The sequence below is a fragment of the Macaca nemestrina genome, chromosome 15 (assembly GCF_043159975.1).
Source record: "Macaca nemestrina isolate mMacNem1 chromosome 15, mMacNem.hap1, whole genome shotgun sequence".
Classification (NCBI taxonomy): domain Eukaryota; kingdom Metazoa; phylum Chordata; class Mammalia; order Primates; family Cercopithecidae; genus Macaca; species Macaca nemestrina.
The window spans coordinates 26,761,264-26,778,554 of NC_092139.1; the positions used below are offsets into that span (position 1 = coordinate 26,761,264).

Genomic DNA, 17,291 nt, shown 5'->3' on the forward strand with positions numbered 1-17,291 from the left:
TTGCAAAAATGAGCAATTTCTAACTCACTTTTAATTATCAAATATTCCAGAATGAAAGACTGAGTTGGCCAGATGTGGTGGCTCATGCCTGTAATCTCAGCACTTTGGGAGGACAACATGGGTGGATCGTTTGAGGTCAGGAGTTTGAGACCAGCCTGGCCAACATGGTGAAACCCTACCTCTACTAAATATACAAAAATTAGCTGGGTGTGGTGGTGGGTGCCTGTAGTCCCAGCTACTCTGGAGGCTGAGGCAGGAGAATCGCTTGAATCCAGGAGATGGAGGTTGCAGTGAGCCGAGATTGCACCACTGCACTCCAGCGTGGGCGACAGAGCAACACTTTGTCTCAAAAAAAAAAAAAAAAGACTGAGTTAGGTTTCAATTTTAAAATGGTTTCACCGGGCATGGTGGCTCATGCCTGTCATCTCAGCACTTTTGGAGGCCGAGGTGGACGGATCACCTGAGGTCAGGAGTTCGAGACCAGTCTGACCAACATGGAGAAACCCCGTCTCTACTAAAAATACAAAATTTGCCTGGCATGGTGGCGCATGCCTGTAATCCCAGCTACTCAGGAGGCTGAGGCAGGAGAATAGCTTGAATCCAGGTGGTAGAGGTTGTGGTGAGCCTATATCATGCCATTGCACGCCAGCCTGGGCAACAAGAGTGAAACTCCATCTCAAAAAAAAAAAAAAAAAAAAAAGGTTTCTTGTAATTTTGCTCCTAAACTGAGAATTTCTCTGATACTCCAATAACCATAATCAATAATACAGAAGAATCTCTAGGTGCACCAATAGATATTAGCTCAAATACAAGTATACATTAACACTACATTCTTAATGAAAATTTACACACATGTTAAATCTAGATATGCAAAATTAGGGCTTTCACAAAAACCGTAATTCTCTCTTATTTATGTGAAATGTGGTTATATTCACTATTACTTTATATGTATCATACGTTAAAGCATAAAAACCTCATGCAACACGTCTGAGTTACAGTTGCTTTGGGGGAACATTACTGAATTTCCTGGCTTCTATGCACATAATTTCTCAACTATAAAGTTACATCACTATGATTTTTGGTCCCAGTTTTCTTTTAAAAGAAATAAAGAAGAACATAATTAGATGTTTCAAAACACAGAGTTTTCTCCAGCGCTAAAGTACCTGAAAAACACAAGCTCTTTATTAATCTTAACACACCTGAGTAGTCCTTGCTCTATTTCTCTCTGAAACCAGTTTTTGAAATGTACAAATCATGTATACGTCTGACATAGCAGGCATAAGATCTGACATTTTAAAACGTAGCTACAGGAGGCTGGGCACAGTGGCTCACGCCTGTAATTCCAGCACTTTGGGAGGCCGAGGCAGGTGGATCACCTGAGGTCAGAAGATTCAAGACCATCCTGGCTAACACAGTGAAACCTTGTCTCTACTAAAAATACAAAAAATTAGCCAGGCATGGTGGTGACCACCTGTAGTCCCAGCTACTCAGGAGGCTGAGGCAGGAGAATGGCGTGAACCCGGGAGGCAGAGCTTGCAGTGAGCTGAGATCACGCCACTGCACTCCAGCCTGGGCGACAGAGTGAGACTCTGTTTCAAAAAAAAAAAAAAATACAAAAATCAGCTGGGCGTAGTGCCATGTGCCTGTAAACCCAGCAACTCGGGAGGCTGAGCTGGACAAATCACTTGAACCCGGGAGGCGGAGACTGCAGTGAGCCGAGATCGCGCCACTGTACACCTGGGCGACAGAGTAAGAGACTCTGTCTCAAAAAAAAAAAAAAGAAAAAAAGAAAAAAAAATTAGCTACAGAAGAATAACCCAAGTTAAAAACAAGATTTTAAAGGCATATTACAGTTTAAACTGATGAAACTGATGTCTTAAATGCTCATAAAATTAAATATGGATACCCTGAATTGTTTTAACCTTTTGGTAATAGCCTAGTTTAGAAGGCCAACTGATAATACTAGGAACCTGGCGCTTTCTTCAACTGTTCTAATTATTATTCAAAAGCAGAACGAAAGTGTCAGTAGTTACAATACCTACTGTTGCTACAAAGGTATGATATGATTACGGCAAATCGCGCTTTTTTGTTAAAGCAAACCTTGCTCTGCAAAGTTGATGTAAGTGAAACTACCACACCTGTAATCCCATGCAAGTTAGCAGATTCAAAAGCAAAACAGAACTTCAACAAAGCAAACTTCATTAAGTGGAGCTTTAAAATTCCATACATTTTATGTTAAAAAACCTAGAATCCATATTGTAAAATGTCAATGCGGACATTCAAGACCTGATATACTTTTCAGTAGACAAACAAGGTATCTAAGGGCCTTGAGAGCCAACGTTTTCACTGTTTACAATGCCAATTAATTTTCATCACCCCAGAACTTAACAATGGGGATTTATTTACATATTCAACATCCTCAACAGTCAACATAAGCACCATGTGTGTCAAAGTGATATGACAAAACCCTAGAGCTCCTGAGCACACAGTCACAATACACACAACATGCACACCCTCCATTCCAATCCTGGGGGACAACTCACTTGTTCAGATTTCCTAGATGACAGAAACAGGTCCTTTCACCCACTACCCATGCCCACTCCAAACTGGTCAAACTAGTTGTTGAGTAAAATTTAAACAACTGGTTAATCAAAACTTTTTACTTGTTGACTGGTTTTGGCATCTAGAGAAAGTCTTAAAGTAATTCTGGGATAAAAGCCCATTTACCTATACTCAGGCCAAGATACAAAACACCATTAAAAATACTCATTTAGGAGCACTTTACACCAAACCTATTCCATAAAGAAGGGGAGACATTCTACTTAGAACGAAGCTCAAATGGGATAAATTAAGAATTATTCCTAGAAAATGGAAAGATAACACATCAGGAATAGAAGTATTTAAGCAAGAAAAAAAGTTAATTTTTGTAAATCTCATATATTTTGAAGGCAACTCAGAGACAGTCTGTGAGCATCTCAGCTAGGAAAAATGACTTCACCCTAGACAGAACCTACAGGGCTAATCAATCTGAACATTAGGGCACAGAATCCTTTTCCTTTAGTGTGGGGGCATTTTCAGTTCAAGAAAGCAGCATGGATATTTGGAAGCTAGGTCTTGATGCTTGGAAGAGCATCTTTTTTTAACTCTGCACTGTCCAGTAAGTTAGCCACTAGCCACGTGTGGCTACTGGAACACCTGAATTGTAGCTGGTAAAAATTGGTAACTAAATTTTCAATTCTATCTACTTAAAACTTTAGTTCCTTAGTCACACATTTTAAGTGCTCCATAGCCACATATGCCAAGTGGCTACCTGTTGGATGGCACAGATAGAAAACGTTGCTATTATCACAGAAGATTGTATTAGATAGCGCTGTTTAGATCCTTCGTTGTTATCATAGAAAGTTGTATTGGATAGCGCTGTTTAGATCCTTTACCCAACCATGAATATTCTATCAGAGACCATGATTTAATTCCTATTTTTAAACTATGTAACAGGCACCAGGCTATATCTTGTGGTGTTACAAATAAACAAGAAGGTCTAGTTTCTCCCTCAAAACATAATCTAATGACAAAGATGTAACCAGTTCAAATGAACAGCTAGTAGGAACAAATCAAATGCTAAACTGGTATGACGGGGTGGAAGGCACTCATTAATTCTAATAAATGAAAGCACTACAGTTTGGTTGGGGTCAGGTGACCACCTTCACTTATTAAATGCACCGAGACACTGAGTACTTGAAAAAGAACACATTTTGGCATCAGGCAGCCCTGGGCTCATGTCCTAGCTATATGTCTCTGGACAAGGCATTTAATCTCTCTATACCTTTATCGTCTCATCTATAAAATGGGGATAATAATGCTGGCCTACTTGCAACATAAGGCTCTACCATATAAGATTAGGGATAACGGAGCTTCATACTCAAATGTACTCTCTAATTTGCTTTTTTTCAGTAACTCAACTAGCGTGAGGTGAAGAATCAAGAAAGAGTCACGAAAGAAGTGACACCTGGCTGTGCGCGGTGGCTCACGCCTGTAACACCAGCACTTTGGGAGGCCCAGGCGGGAGGATCACGAGGTCAGGAGATGGAGACCATCCTGGCTAACACGGTGAAACCCCGTGTCTACTAAAAATATAAAAAATTAGCCGGGCATGGTGGCGGGCACCTATAGTCCCAGCTACTGGGCAGGCTGAGGCAGGAGAACAGCGTGAACCCGGGAGGCGGAGCTCACAGTGAGCCGAGATTGTGCCACTGCACTCCAGCACGGGCAACAGAGCGAGACCCCGTACATCCACTTGAGACGGACTTTAACTGCCTTTTGAGGTCCCACCCAATAGAATTCTATACAGTGGCAATTCACATCTCAGCAGACTCTACAAATAATTTCTGAATGGCACACTGGGGTACATGAAGAAGGCCCCATAAACTCCAGGCTCTACCTCTCCCCGCAACTGCCCGAAAGGCTGCGGGGATCCCTATCTTAGTACAGTACGCAATACTTGGAGGGTCCCTGCTAAAGGGCTAGAACTGGGTCTTCTAAAAAAAATCATAGATTTTGGTGTTTGCCAGCCTGATGTAGTCTGAGCCTCAACAGTTCAAAACCCTTGAAAATACCACTTAGCCACTTCAGTTTCCTCGCCTGTAGAGCAGGACATCTGTGGTGTCCTCAACTCACCGATAGCAGAGAATACTTGTAAAGCCACTTCCTTTGCTATAAAGGCCTACCACATATAGGGTGTCCGGAGCAGCTCGGAGCTTCATTTCTTCAGTCTTCCATTATGAAACTCATCAGGGAGTGCAGGTGCCCATCTTTCCCCACCAGACCGTAAGCAACTTGAAGGCAAAGACCATGCCTCACAGTGAGTAATCAAAAGTCTCATCTCACCATAATCTGTTGAATGCCTACAATGTGCCTGACCCCGTGCTAAATGTTCATTTGGATTATCCTGTTTACTTCTCACCACGAGATGAGTCTCAATTTTTCCTCTTCTGCAAAGTTCCTACTTTATAGGGCTTCAATAATTTTTTTTGATGGCAATGTATGTAAAGATATCAGTACTGCACTTCGCATGTAATAAAGACATAGTAAGTATCAATTATCCATTCTGTAGATAAGAAAATGAAGGGACAGACAGGTTAAGTTGCTGGGGTCAGTAAGGCGGCAAAGTCAGACTTAAATTCTAGGCAGTTGGCAGAGGCAACACGCTATAAGTGTCCAAGCCAGTGCCTGGCACATAACAGACTGAGTTCAATGAATGTCTGTCAGAACCTGAGCAGGCCCTGAAATCAATGACAGCTGCATGAGAGGAGAGGAGAGGTAAGGTCTGGGTCGGGTGGCTCCTTAACCTAAGACGGGAAAGACTATCTACTTCACAGGGCTGTTCTAAGGACTGAGTGTGAGGATATATATACAAAGGTCTTAGGATAGTGACTGGTATGGAGTAAAGGCTTTGTAGGGGGAGCTATCCTTGCCTCCCTCTTACAGATGAGAAAACAGAGACACAGGGAGATGAAGAAACTCTCCCACTATTATTCAGCTGGCAAGTCGCTGAGCCAGCCAGCACTCGATCTGCGGAGTCTAACTCCGGAGCCCACTGGCTTTTACTCCAAATACCCAGCACTGGGCCTGACATGCTAGGGCCAGTGCGGCGCTGAATGCAGCCGAGATAATAACAGCCACAGATGTCAGGCGGAAACTGAAGGGAAAATGGCTTGATGAACTCTAAGTCTGGACACCTGAGTCCCAGTCCGTGGAACCTCAGACAAGTACCTTAAACCTTCCCGGACCTCAGTTTCCTTCTTCGAGAAATGGGGCTAACCTTGTCTCCCATCTCAGAAGCTCGATCAGGCCTGGAAAGCAAGGCTCAATGAAGAGGCTTAGAAGGGCCTAACGTGTGGGTGGGCGAGAGGACAACCCGGGGACCGTCCAAGGGGTGGGGAGTTGGTGTTTACCTTTGCGGAGCTCGCGGTGCCACACGGAGACGATGGGTCCCGCGTGCTTGCGGTGGTGGATGAGCCAAAGGGACAGGGTCTGCACGCTCTGCTGAGAGTTGCTCAGCTCTGAGAGCTTCTTCTCCAGCGCCGACTCAGAGAAGGAGGACATGGTGGCGGCAGTGAGGCCCGGCAGGGAGCGGCCTGGGCCGCCCAGTGCGGCGGGAAGAGCGACGGCACGAGGCCGGGACCTCACCTGACAGGCTGCGGGACTTTTTACCGACTGACAGACGGCCAGGGGTGCAAGGAGGGGGAGGGGATGGGTCTCCGCAGTAACAGCCGCCCGCGCCGCCGCCACAAGATGGCCACCCGACCTCTCACCCTACCGCGAGAGCGGGGTCAAAGGGCAAGGGCCAGAGCAGCTGGGCACCGAGAGGCGTCGGAGCTCTAGAAAACCGTCCCTTTGAAGGCGACGGCCTGTCTGAACCTCGCGCAGACGAATTCGAAGGAGACAGAGCGAGGGAAGGAACGTAGTTCCCCCGGCCCCCGGAAAGGGCTTTGACCGCTCAAGCCCGCACGCCTGCGCAGTGGATCTCGCCGGAACCCTTTTTCCCGCTCCCTCGGAACCTTTCTGGCGCAGTACGGCGCGCTACTTAGCGCGTCACTTCCGGCGAGGCAGAGGAGGCGGGAGAGTGAGGGAAAGGCTGGAAGACGAGGTAAGGGAAGAGTGGCGGGAACCAGAGGGAGCCCAACAGCTGGGACCCCGTAGAGGGGTATCCTGAGGGGACACTGAGGCTGAGAGATCATGATATGGGTATGGGAGGGGGGTTTCCTTTCTAATCTGGCGGGCCCCAGGCCGCACCTTTCCTCCGTACGTGTTCGGTTCTCTGGCTGTCCCCAAAAACAGTTTTGGTTCTTCCAAGCCACCCACGTGCCCTTTTCATGCCTCCAGGCCCTGGCGCTCGTTCTCTCTCCGAAAGTGACATCCCCTTTCTCACCTGGTGAGCTCCTACTCAGCCTTCCGGAGCACCCTTTAATGTCCGATTCTGACCTTTTAGTCTGTAACAGCGCCGTCATGAAACACATTTGGGCTCTCAGCTCTTAAGTGGGTTCTCAGGGTGTTATTACATGCTGCTCTTGCCTTCTGGGGGTCCAGTTGACTTTTTCGAACTTAAGTGAGGTGTTAACTTTAGGGAAAAGGTGGAGGGAACTAACTTACCCTTCCCAATGTGTCTGCTGACCTCATGTTAAGACACGCTATTTGAGGCCTGGCGCAATGGCTCTTGCTTGTAATCCCAACCCTTTGGGAGGCCGAGGCGAGAGGATAGCTTGAGGACTGGGGTTCAAGACCATCCTGGGTAACATAGCGAAAATTAGCCAGGCATGGTGACGCTCACCTGTAGTTCCAGCTACGCGAGAGGATCCCTTGAGCCCAGGAGTTAGAGGTTACAGTGAGCTGTGGTCGTGCCACTGTACTCCAGCCTGGGCGACGGAGCAAGACTCTTGTCTGAAACAAAACAAAACACTCTGAGACTCTAAACCTTGACCCTTTTTTTTTTGAGTGTTTAAATCCCAGTTATCAAAGCAGGAGAGAAATATCTTTCTTACTGCCACAGGGGTGATGGTAGGGAGTTAAGTTATAGACGTAAGAGAGTTTTAAAATTTCGTGATCGTGGTATAACTTCCTAGTTGTGGGCAGACTGTAGTTTAGGAGACGTTCTTCTAATTGATACCTGCTTTTGCTCTTATTGCACTGTATTGCAGTTCTTTGCTTACATGCTTTTACCCCTCCTCCAGACTAGAATCATAATCATAGCTAACACAGTGAGAGGTTACAATGTGCTAGACACAGTTCCCACACAGTAACTCATTTAATCCTCACAACAAAGCTATGAGGTATTATATTATCCCCCTTTTGACAGCTTAGGAGAGGTAAAGAGAGGTTAGGCTCAGAGAGGTTAAGTGACTTACCCAAGATCACTTTACTAAGATTTGAGGAAGGGGCTGCAACTTAGCCATCTTTTTGGCTGCAGTTCCTGATTTATCAAGTGAGTTAGTGTAAAAGAGGTGAATAATCTAAAATCATACAGTGAGTATCTAGTCATAACTGAGGGCTTTTGTGTCAAAATTTAGGTCTTCTTTCCATATTAAGTAACAGTGTCATATGCTGAGCGCTTTTATACCAAGTCACTGTCTGTTAAGCAGATTACATACTTTTTAAATTTAATTCTTACATCAGTCTTAGGAGTTGAGATTATTATTACAATCACTATTTGATAGACCAGAAAACATAAAGCATGGTTAAGTACCCTATGTACTTGGACATAGATAGGAAATAGCAGAGGCAGGAGTCAACTTAGGTTTATCTTATATCTGATCCCAAATTCTTGATTCCTGAACCAATAGTTTATTCATTCATTCAGCAAATAATTTTTCACCACCTACGTCCAAAGCACTTTTCTAAGCTAACAGACAAAATCCATGTCCTCGGGAACTTACCTTCTACTGAGAAAGACAGAAAACCAAACATGCAAGTTTAGAATAAGTCAGAAAGTGGTAAGTAACTTCAATAAAAATCAAGAAGGTAAGGAGGATAAGGAATGTGTATGTGTAGGTGGGCAGTCTTTTATGCTTCTCGGAGAAGGCTTAATTGATGAGGTGACGTTTCAGAGAACAAGCCATATGCCATGGTTCCAGGAAGAGGGAAAACCAAGGTTATACCATTTTTGGCATTTTGGAGGAACAGCAGAGAGGACAATAAAGCTGGAGTGATATGAACCAGAAGGGTGGCTGGAAATTAACTCAGAAAAGTAGAAAGGGACTGCATCACATGGGGACTTGTAGGCAATAACGTAGACTTAGATGTTACTCTGAATGAAATGAAGTCCATTGGGCAGTTTTGCACAAAGAAGGAGCATTGTGGCTATTAGGTAGAAAATAAGACAGTAAGGGTGCAAAGGTAGAAGCAGGAAGAACCAGTCTGGCAGCTGTTGTAGTAACGGTGAAAGGATAACTCAAACTAGGGTTGTATCCATGGAAGTGGTAAGAAAGGGACAGTTCTGGGGATATTTTAGAGGAAGAGGTAACAGGATTTGCTGATAGATTGGATGTGGGGTGTGAAAGACATATGAGAGTTCAGATAGCTCCAAGGGTTTTGGCCTAAGCAACTATAAGAATAGAGCTTCCATTTACTGAATTACAGAAAAGAGTTGGTTTGGGGAGTAAGAGCAAGCATTTGTATTTGGACATGTCCATTTGGAAATGCCTATCTGAGTATAGATGTCTAAGGGGCAGTTGGGTTTATGGGTCTAGAATTCAAGGAAGAGAGATCTGGGCTAGAGATAAAAATGCGAGAGTCGTAACAGGGAATAAGGTGTAAAAAGAGACTGAGTCCTAGGACACTTCAATATACAGAGGTCTGAAAGATGAGGATGATAAGATTATGTGATTTTTCTTAAGCTTGTTAATAGCTTGTTAATATTAACTACTCTAATTGATTTTCAAATATTGAGCCAGCCTTTCATCTCTGAAATATACCCCACTTTATCATGGGGTGGGTGTGGGGGGTGTGTGTGTGTGTGTGTATTCTACATACTGCTGAATTTCCTAATATTTTGTTTAGGATTTTTGCATCTATATTCATGAGAGAAATTGGTCTATAGATTATTTAAATTTTTGTATTGCCTTTGGTTTGGCATCAGGATAATACTGGCTTCATAAAATGGATTGGAAAGTGTTTCTTCTTTTTCTGGAAGAGTATGTGCAGAATTGGTGTGAATTCTTCATTAAATGTTTGGTGGAATTCTCCAATGAAACCATCTTGGCTTGGAGATTCCCTCCTTCACTCCTCGCTTCCCTCCATCCCTCCCTCCTTCTTCCTCCCTCCCTCCCTTCCTTTGCTTCTTTCTTTTTTTTCTGGAGTTTTTAAGTGACAAATTCAGTTTCTTTAAAAGTTATAAAGCTGTTAAAATAATCTCTTTCATATGGTGGTTGTGTTTTTTGAGGAATTAACCACTTCATCAAAGTTGTCAAATTTATATGGGTAAAGCTATTTGTGGTATTCCCTGTCTTTGTTTTCTGTTGCTTATAACAGAATACCTGAAACTAGGTAATTTATAAAGAAAAAGGATGTATTTCTTACAGTTATGGAGGCTGAGAAATCCAAGGTCAAGGGACCACATTGGGTAAAAAACCTTCTTGCTGGTGGGGACTCTGCAGAGTCCCAAAGCAGTGCGGGATATCACAGGGCCAGGGGGCTGAGTGTGGTAACTCAGGTCTCTCTTCCTCTTATAAAGCCGCCGGTTCCCATGATAACCCATTAATCCATTTATGAGGGCTTATAAGGACTGCACTTCCTAATACATTGGGAATTAAATTTCTGCATGAGTTTTGGAAGGGACAGATATTCAAACCATAGCATTCCCATATTACCCTTTTGATGTCTGCACGGTCTGTAGTACTATCCCGTTTTATTACTGATATTGGTAATTTCCAATATCAGTGTCTCTTCTCTTCTCTCTCCTCTCTCTTTCTCTCAGTCACTCGCTTGTCAATCTTGCTAGAAGTTTGTCAATTTTATTGGCCTTTTCAAAGAACCAGTTATTTATTTCATTGTCCTTCTCTGTTTTCTGTTTTCAGTTTCGTCAATTTCTGCTCTTTATTATTTCCTTCTTCTGCTTGCTTTATTTCGCTCTACTTTGTCTAGGTTCTTGTGGTAGGAGTTTACCTTTTTTATTTGAGACTTTTCCCCTTTTCTAACATATGACTTAGTACTATTAATTTACATCTCAGCATGGCTATAGCTGTATCCACAGATTTTGGTGTGTTATATTTTCATTTTCATTCATTTCCATGTTTTTTTTTTCTAATTTCCCTTCCGTGGATTATTTAGAAACATGTTGTTTAGTTTCCAAGTATTTGGAGATTTTCCTGTTATCTCTCTGTAAGTGATTTCAAGCTTGATTTCATTGTGGCTGGGGAATGTCACTCTGTATGATTTCAGCTCTTTTAAATTTGTTGAGGTTTGTTTTATGGCAGGATAATCATCTCTCTCAATATATGTTCTATGAGCACTTGGAAAGAATGTAGGCCAGGCATGGTAGCTCATGCCTGTAATCTTAACACTTTGGGAGGCCAAGGCAGGAGGATCCCTTGAGCCTGGGAGTTCAAGACCAGCCTGGACAACATGGCAAAACTCGGTCTTTACAAAAATACAAAAATTAGCTGGGCATAGTGGCATGTACCTGGAGTCCCAGACACTCAAAAGGCTGAGGTGGGAGGACTGCTTGAGCTCGGGAAATTGAGGCTGCAGTGAGCCATCATCGAGCCACCGCACTGCAGCCTGAGCAGTAGAGTGAGACCCTGTCTAAGAAAACAAATAACAACAACAAAAGAATGTGTAGTCTGCTGTTGTAGGATAGAGTGTTCGATAAATGTCATAGATCTTGTTGGTTGATGGTGGTGGTAAGTTTTTCTATATCCTTGCTGATTTTTGGTCTGGTTATTCTATCCATTGTTGAGAGAGGAGTATTGAAGTCACCACCATCCATTCTTGTGAATTTATGTGTTTCTCTTTTTAGTTTTGTACATTTTTGTTTCACATGTTTTGCAGCATATGCATTTTAAGATTGCAGTATGTTCTTAGTAGATATACCTGTTATTCATTGTACTCTGTCTCTGGTAATTTTTTTCTTCTTTTGCTCTGAAGTATACTTTATCTGGTACTAATATAGCTAATCTTACTTTCCTTTGATTAATGTTTGCATGGTAATATCTTTTTCCATCCTTTGATTTTCAACCTGCCTCTATCTTTCTGCATAGTGAGTTTCTTAAAGACAGCATGTAGTCGGATCATGTTTTTAAATCCACTCTGACAATCTCGGTCTTTTAATTGATGTATTTAGACCTTTTATACGTAATACAATTATAGTTGACCCTCTGTATTCATGGGTTCCGCTTCTGTGCATTCAGTCAACTGTGGATTGTAAACACAGTAGACCCTTGAACAACACAGATTTGAACTGTGGTGGTCTATTTATATGCAGATTTTCTTTCCTTTCTGCCAGCCCACCGCTGCCTCAGCCTACTCAAGGTGAAGACTAGGATAAAGACCTGTGTAATGATATACTTCGAATAGTAATTGTGATCTTCTTTTCTTTCTTTCTTTTTTTTTTTTTTTTTTTTTGAGATGGAGCCTTGCTCTGTTACCCAGGCTAGAATGCAGTGGTGCGATCTTGGCTCACTGCAACCTCTGCCTCCTGGGTTCAAGTGATTCTTCTGCCTCAGCTTCCTGAGTAGCTGGGACTGCAGGCACCTGCCATCATGTCTGGCTAATTTTTGGATTTTTGTGGAGATGGGGTTTCACCATGTTGGCCAGGCTGGTCTTGAACTCCTGACCTCACGTGATCTGCACACTTCAGCCTCCCAAAGTGCTGGGATTGCAGGCGTGAGCCACCGGGCCCAGCCTGTGATTTTCTTAATAACATTTTCTTTTCTCTAGCTTGTTTTATTGTAAGAACACAGCATATAATACATACAGTATGTAAAATTATGTTAAACAACTGTTTGTGTTATCAGTAAGGCTTCCAGTCAACAGCAGGCTGTCAATAGTTAAGTTTTTGGGGAGTCAAAATTTATAGAGATTTTTGACTGCTTGAGGGGGTTTGCACTCCTAACCCCCACATTGTTCAAGGGTCAACTGTATTTGAAAAAAATAAAAAAAGATAACAATACAACAGTAAAAATGATACAGATTTAAAAACAATATAGTATAACAACTGTTCACATAACATTTACATTGTGTTAGGTTTTGTAAGTAATCTAGAGTTGGTTTAAAATATATGGGAGGATATGCATGGTTATATGCAAATACTACACTATTTTCTATAAGGGACTTGAACATCCTCTGATTTTGTTATCCATGGGAGTCTTGGAACCAATCTCTGGTGAAAACTGAGAGATGACTATGTTTTATTTTTTTCTGTTTATTCTCTTTTTCATTTATCTGCTTTCTTTTTCTAGGCTTACTGTGGATTACTTGAATGTTTTTTAGAATTCCGTATGATTTATCTGTGATGTTTTTGAGTGTATCTCTTTGTATGTAGCACTTTTAGTGGTCCTTCTAGGTGTTACATTGTGTGTACATAACTTATCTTTACCTAGCAAAGTATAGAAACTTTATTTCCTTTTATGTCTCTTTACTTTCCCCATTTATCATATAAATGTCTTAAACATTTTCTCTGCATACATTTAGAACCACGTCAGACAGCATTACAATTTTTGCTTCAACTGTCAAACATGGTTTTGAAAACTACTCAAGAGGATAAGGAAAGCCCTTATAAATCGCATTTGCACATATTTTTGTATACCATGTCCTTTCTTCCTCCTTAATGTTCCAGGATTGCTTTTCTTTTCTTCTTCTTTTTTTCTTTCTTTCTTTCTTATTTTCTTTCTGTTTAGAGAACTTTCTTTAGCCATTCTTTTACAGTAAGTTGACTGGTGACAAATTCTCTTTGTTTTCCTTCTTCTCAGAAGTCTTGATTTCCACTTCATTCCTGATGAACATTTTTTGCTGGGTATATGGTTCTGCATTGATGTTTGTTTGTTTCAGCACCCAAAAATTATTGTGTAACTTCTTTCTGGCCTACATGGTTTCTGATGAGAAATCTATTGTCATTAGAATTGTTTTCTCCCTTCTGGGCAGGGTGGCTCGCATGTAATCCCAGCATTTTGGGAGGCTAAGGTGGGTGGATCACTTGAGGCCAGGAGTTTGAGCCCAGCCTGGCCAACATGGTGAAACCTTATCTCTACTAAAAATACAAAAATTAGCTGGGAGTGCTGGTGCCCGCCTGTAATTCCAGGTACCCAGACGGAGGCAGGAGAATTGCTTAAACCTGGCAGGTGGAGGTTGCAGTGAATGTATATGGCGCCGTTGCACTCCAGCCTGGGTGACAGAATGAGACTATGTCCCAAAAAAAAAAAAAAATTGTTTCTTCCCTGTAGACAAGGTATAATTTTTCTCTGGATGCTTTCAATATTTTTTGTTATTAGTTTTCAGAAATGAAATTATGAAGAGTCTTGGGATAAATTTCTTTGGGGTTCACTCAGCTTCTTGATATATAGATTTATGTTTTTGCCAACTTTATGGCATTTTCAGCCATTATTTCTTCGAGTACTTTTTCAGCCTGCCCTCTTGGTCCCACAGGTTCCCTGATGCTCTGTTTATATATTTTTCAGTCTGTTTTTTCTCTTTTGTTCAGATTGGGTAATTTCTATTGTTCCATCTTCCAGCTCACAGATTTTTTTCTTCCCTCCATTCTGCTGTTGAGCCCATCCACTGAGCTTTTTCTTTGTTACTGAAATTTTCAGTTCTAAAATTTTCACTTGTTTATTTATATCTTCTATTTCTTTGTCGAGGCTTTCTATTCTTTCATTTGTTTGAAGTGTATTCATAATTGCTTATCGATACATTTTAATCATGCTGCTTTAATGTCTTCCTTAGATAATTCTAACATCTTTGTCTCTATCATCTTGGTGTTGACATGTGTTTATTGTCTTGTTTCTTTTTTCTTTTTTTGAGATGGAGTGTTGCTCTTGTTGCCCAGGCTGGAGTGCCATGCCGCAGTCTTGGCTCACTGCAACCTCCGCCTTACGGGTTCAAGTGATTCTCCTGCCTCAGCCTCCCAAGTAGCTGGGATTACAGGCGTGCGCCACCATACCTGGCTAATTTCTGTATTTTTAGTAGAGATAGGGTTTCACCATGTTGGCCAGGCTGGTCTTGAACTCCCGACCTCAGGTGATCCACCAGCCACAGCCTCCCAAAGTGCTGGGGTTACAGGTGTGAGCCATCACAGCCTACCAATTGTCTTTTTTCATTCTGTCTGAGTTCCTCCTGGTTCCTGGTATGATGAGTGATTTTTATATTGAGATCTGGACATTTCTATATAACGTTCTGATACATCTGTTGAGGCTGTTTAGTCTTCTGTTTAGGCTGTTTAGTCTAATGTTTAGGATAGTTTTCTCTGACACCGTTCCTAATCTGGTAGGAGAAGGGGGTCTGTATCTCATCACTGCCAGGTGGAGGTAGAAGTCTAAGTTTGTCATTCAGCCTCCATTGACACCCAAGAAAAAGGTCTCCCCATTACTGCTGGGTGGAGGTATACTGCTGGCTGGGTGTGGCGGTTCCAACTCCCCACTTGGTCTCCACTAACATTGGAGTGGATGGAGGTGGCATCATTACTACTGGGCAGTGGTGAAAGTCCTGACTAGGTCTCCTCTGATGCTACCTCATTACTGCCAAGTAGGAGTGGAAGTTTAAGGCAGGTGGAGGCTGCCTTATTTTCTGTAGTGTTTGGCTGGAGTAGAGCGTTTGCTGTCCAAAAGTTTTTTGTCTTGCGAGGGTGCCCATTCTCCTACTCCTTTGGCTAGAAAGAGCAGGTTGGGGTTTTTGTGTCTGTGCCCCTTGGTGCTTCCCGGTTGCCAGCTTCTTCAACTCCAGGGCCTGGGTCTATGAGGCAGAAAGAAAACCCAGGGAACTCAGCACTGTGTCACTCCCCAGGTCCCGGGGTCCCTAACCAGTCTGCTTTCTTCTTGTATTTGCTTTATATATAATGTCCAGGGGTTTCAGTTATATTTAACAAAAGGAATAGGGAAATGTATGCCTACTCCATCTCCCCAGACGCTTAAGTTTTCTATTTATATTCATGTGTGTGTGAGAGCAGAATTTTTGTTTATATTAATATTTATAAATAAGTGGGGGGAGGGCAGGAGGTCGTTCATATATATATTCTATGTACACTCTCTTCTAAGTTAAGAATCCCTCTTTTAGAATGTACTGCCTAGCAAAAAAGGTCCTGTCTAGTGGAGGAAACAGGCACATAGTATTAGTGTAATACAAGACACAGCTTCACATATTTTCTATAAGGGACAGCTGTAAACTAAGCATTATGTGAGCCTAGAGTAATTTCCGGAAATATGTATGGGAAGTCTCCTTGATTCCCCTCCTCTGCATGTTCTTCCTGTTCTGCAGTACACTTCCCTTACAGTGTTAGCCTCTCTCGTTAACATTGTATCTCTTCCCTTGTCAAGAATTTAGCACACTGTATGGCAAATAGTATATGCTAAGGAAACATTTCTAGATAGAGGGAAAGATGAGTAGCAATCAACAAAACTTCAGAATATGCTGAAGGGTTAATGTTTATCCAGCTTCTTTTACTTATTTATTAAACAGTGAGTGGGAACTGCTTGGCAGACACCAGCAGGTGCTGGGGAAACCACAAGTAAAGCTGTAACACTATACCGTTCAGCTGGGGAGACAAATAAACTCATCGTTTTAACCCAAGATAGTAGTCCTCCAGTGTACTCTGAACAATGCAACCAGATGGATTATTGAACAAGTACCTATTTCATCATATGATTTGTTCTTCAGAAGGGAAAGCACATAGAGAATATATACAGTGCAAGGTTCCCACACCTCACTGGCCATGGGGCTGACCTTGCAAAGTTTTAAAATTATGGATTCCCAATTATACCTGCTCCCCCACCACATTGATTCTGATTCCGTAGATCTGGTTTGGAGCCCAGGAATCTGTACTTAAATTGTTCCTCCTTGATTCTGCTAAACAGCCAGGTTGGGAACCTCTGGCATAGTGGAAAGAGTATATACAGCCTTTGGAGTCAGGCAGGCTCGAGATGAAGCCCAAGTGTGACACCTGCTTGCTGTGTGAACATCACTGAACCTCTCTGAGCCTTGTGCTGCTTAGCTTGTGGATGAGGAATACATTAAATACCTAGCACATTGCCTGATGTATGATGGGGTTTTTTTTCAACAACAAAAGAAAAATGTTTTCCTCTTATTCAAGAACTTGTATTGATGATTTTTATATCTGAACTCCTATCTCTGGGCTCTAAACCCAGTCGTTCTTTCCATAGGCTAGTTATTCAAAGGTGGAAATTTTGGAGATTGTCTTATCCAGAAGTTTATTTTATATTGAAGAAGCTAGAATTCATGGAAATCACACAGCCAGGTACTGTAAAAGTCAGGGGTACAACCCAGATCAGTCCTCCAGTGTACTCTGAACACTGCACCCAGATGGATTATTGAACAAATACCTATGTCATCTTACAACTTATTCTTCAGAAGGGGGAAAGCATGTATAGAGAGAGTATATACATGTTCCCTCTGTCCCAGTTCTGGAAATAGCCTAAAAGTGGGCTAGAGTACAGCCAAATCTAGAACTGTGATTACCCCATGAGAATGAAATCTAGCAGCACTTTCCCAGTGTAGACTAGATCAACTATATGTAGGAAAAACTCACCCCAAGAGAAGAGCATGGTAGGTTTCATCTAGAATCCAGTTCAGAA

At 42.3% G+C, this 17,291-nt stretch overlaps 2 protein-coding genes across 3 annotated transcripts in view; one reads left to right on the plus strand and one right to left on the minus strand.

The window, feature by feature from the left end:
* LOC105496319 (regulation of nuclear pre-mRNA domain containing 1B) overlaps positions 1–6,489 on the minus strand; it is a 57,883-nt gene extending 51,394 nt beyond the window's left edge. The window contains exon 1 of one of the 2 annotated variants that reach the window (XM_011766652.2): positions 5,952–6,487. In XM_011766652.2, coding sequence (XP_011764954.1) covers positions 5,952–6,102 — 151 coding nt within the window. In that variant the 5' untranslated portion in view covers positions 6,103–6,487. Of the gene's footprint in view, positions 1–5,951 lie in introns of both variants that reach the window. The other variant, XM_071079341.1, reaches the window with a different exon arrangement.
* Positions 6,490–6,572: 83 nt separating this feature from the next.
* The window catches only part of LOC105496320 (TELO2 interacting protein 1), a 50,714-nt gene continuing 39,995 nt past the window's right edge, over positions 6,573–17,291 (plus strand). Inside the window, exon 1 of the mRNA XM_011766653.3 lies at positions 6,573–6,646. The gene's annotated coding sequence lies outside the window, so the exon portion shown is untranslated. The remainder of the gene's footprint in view (positions 6,647–17,291) is intronic.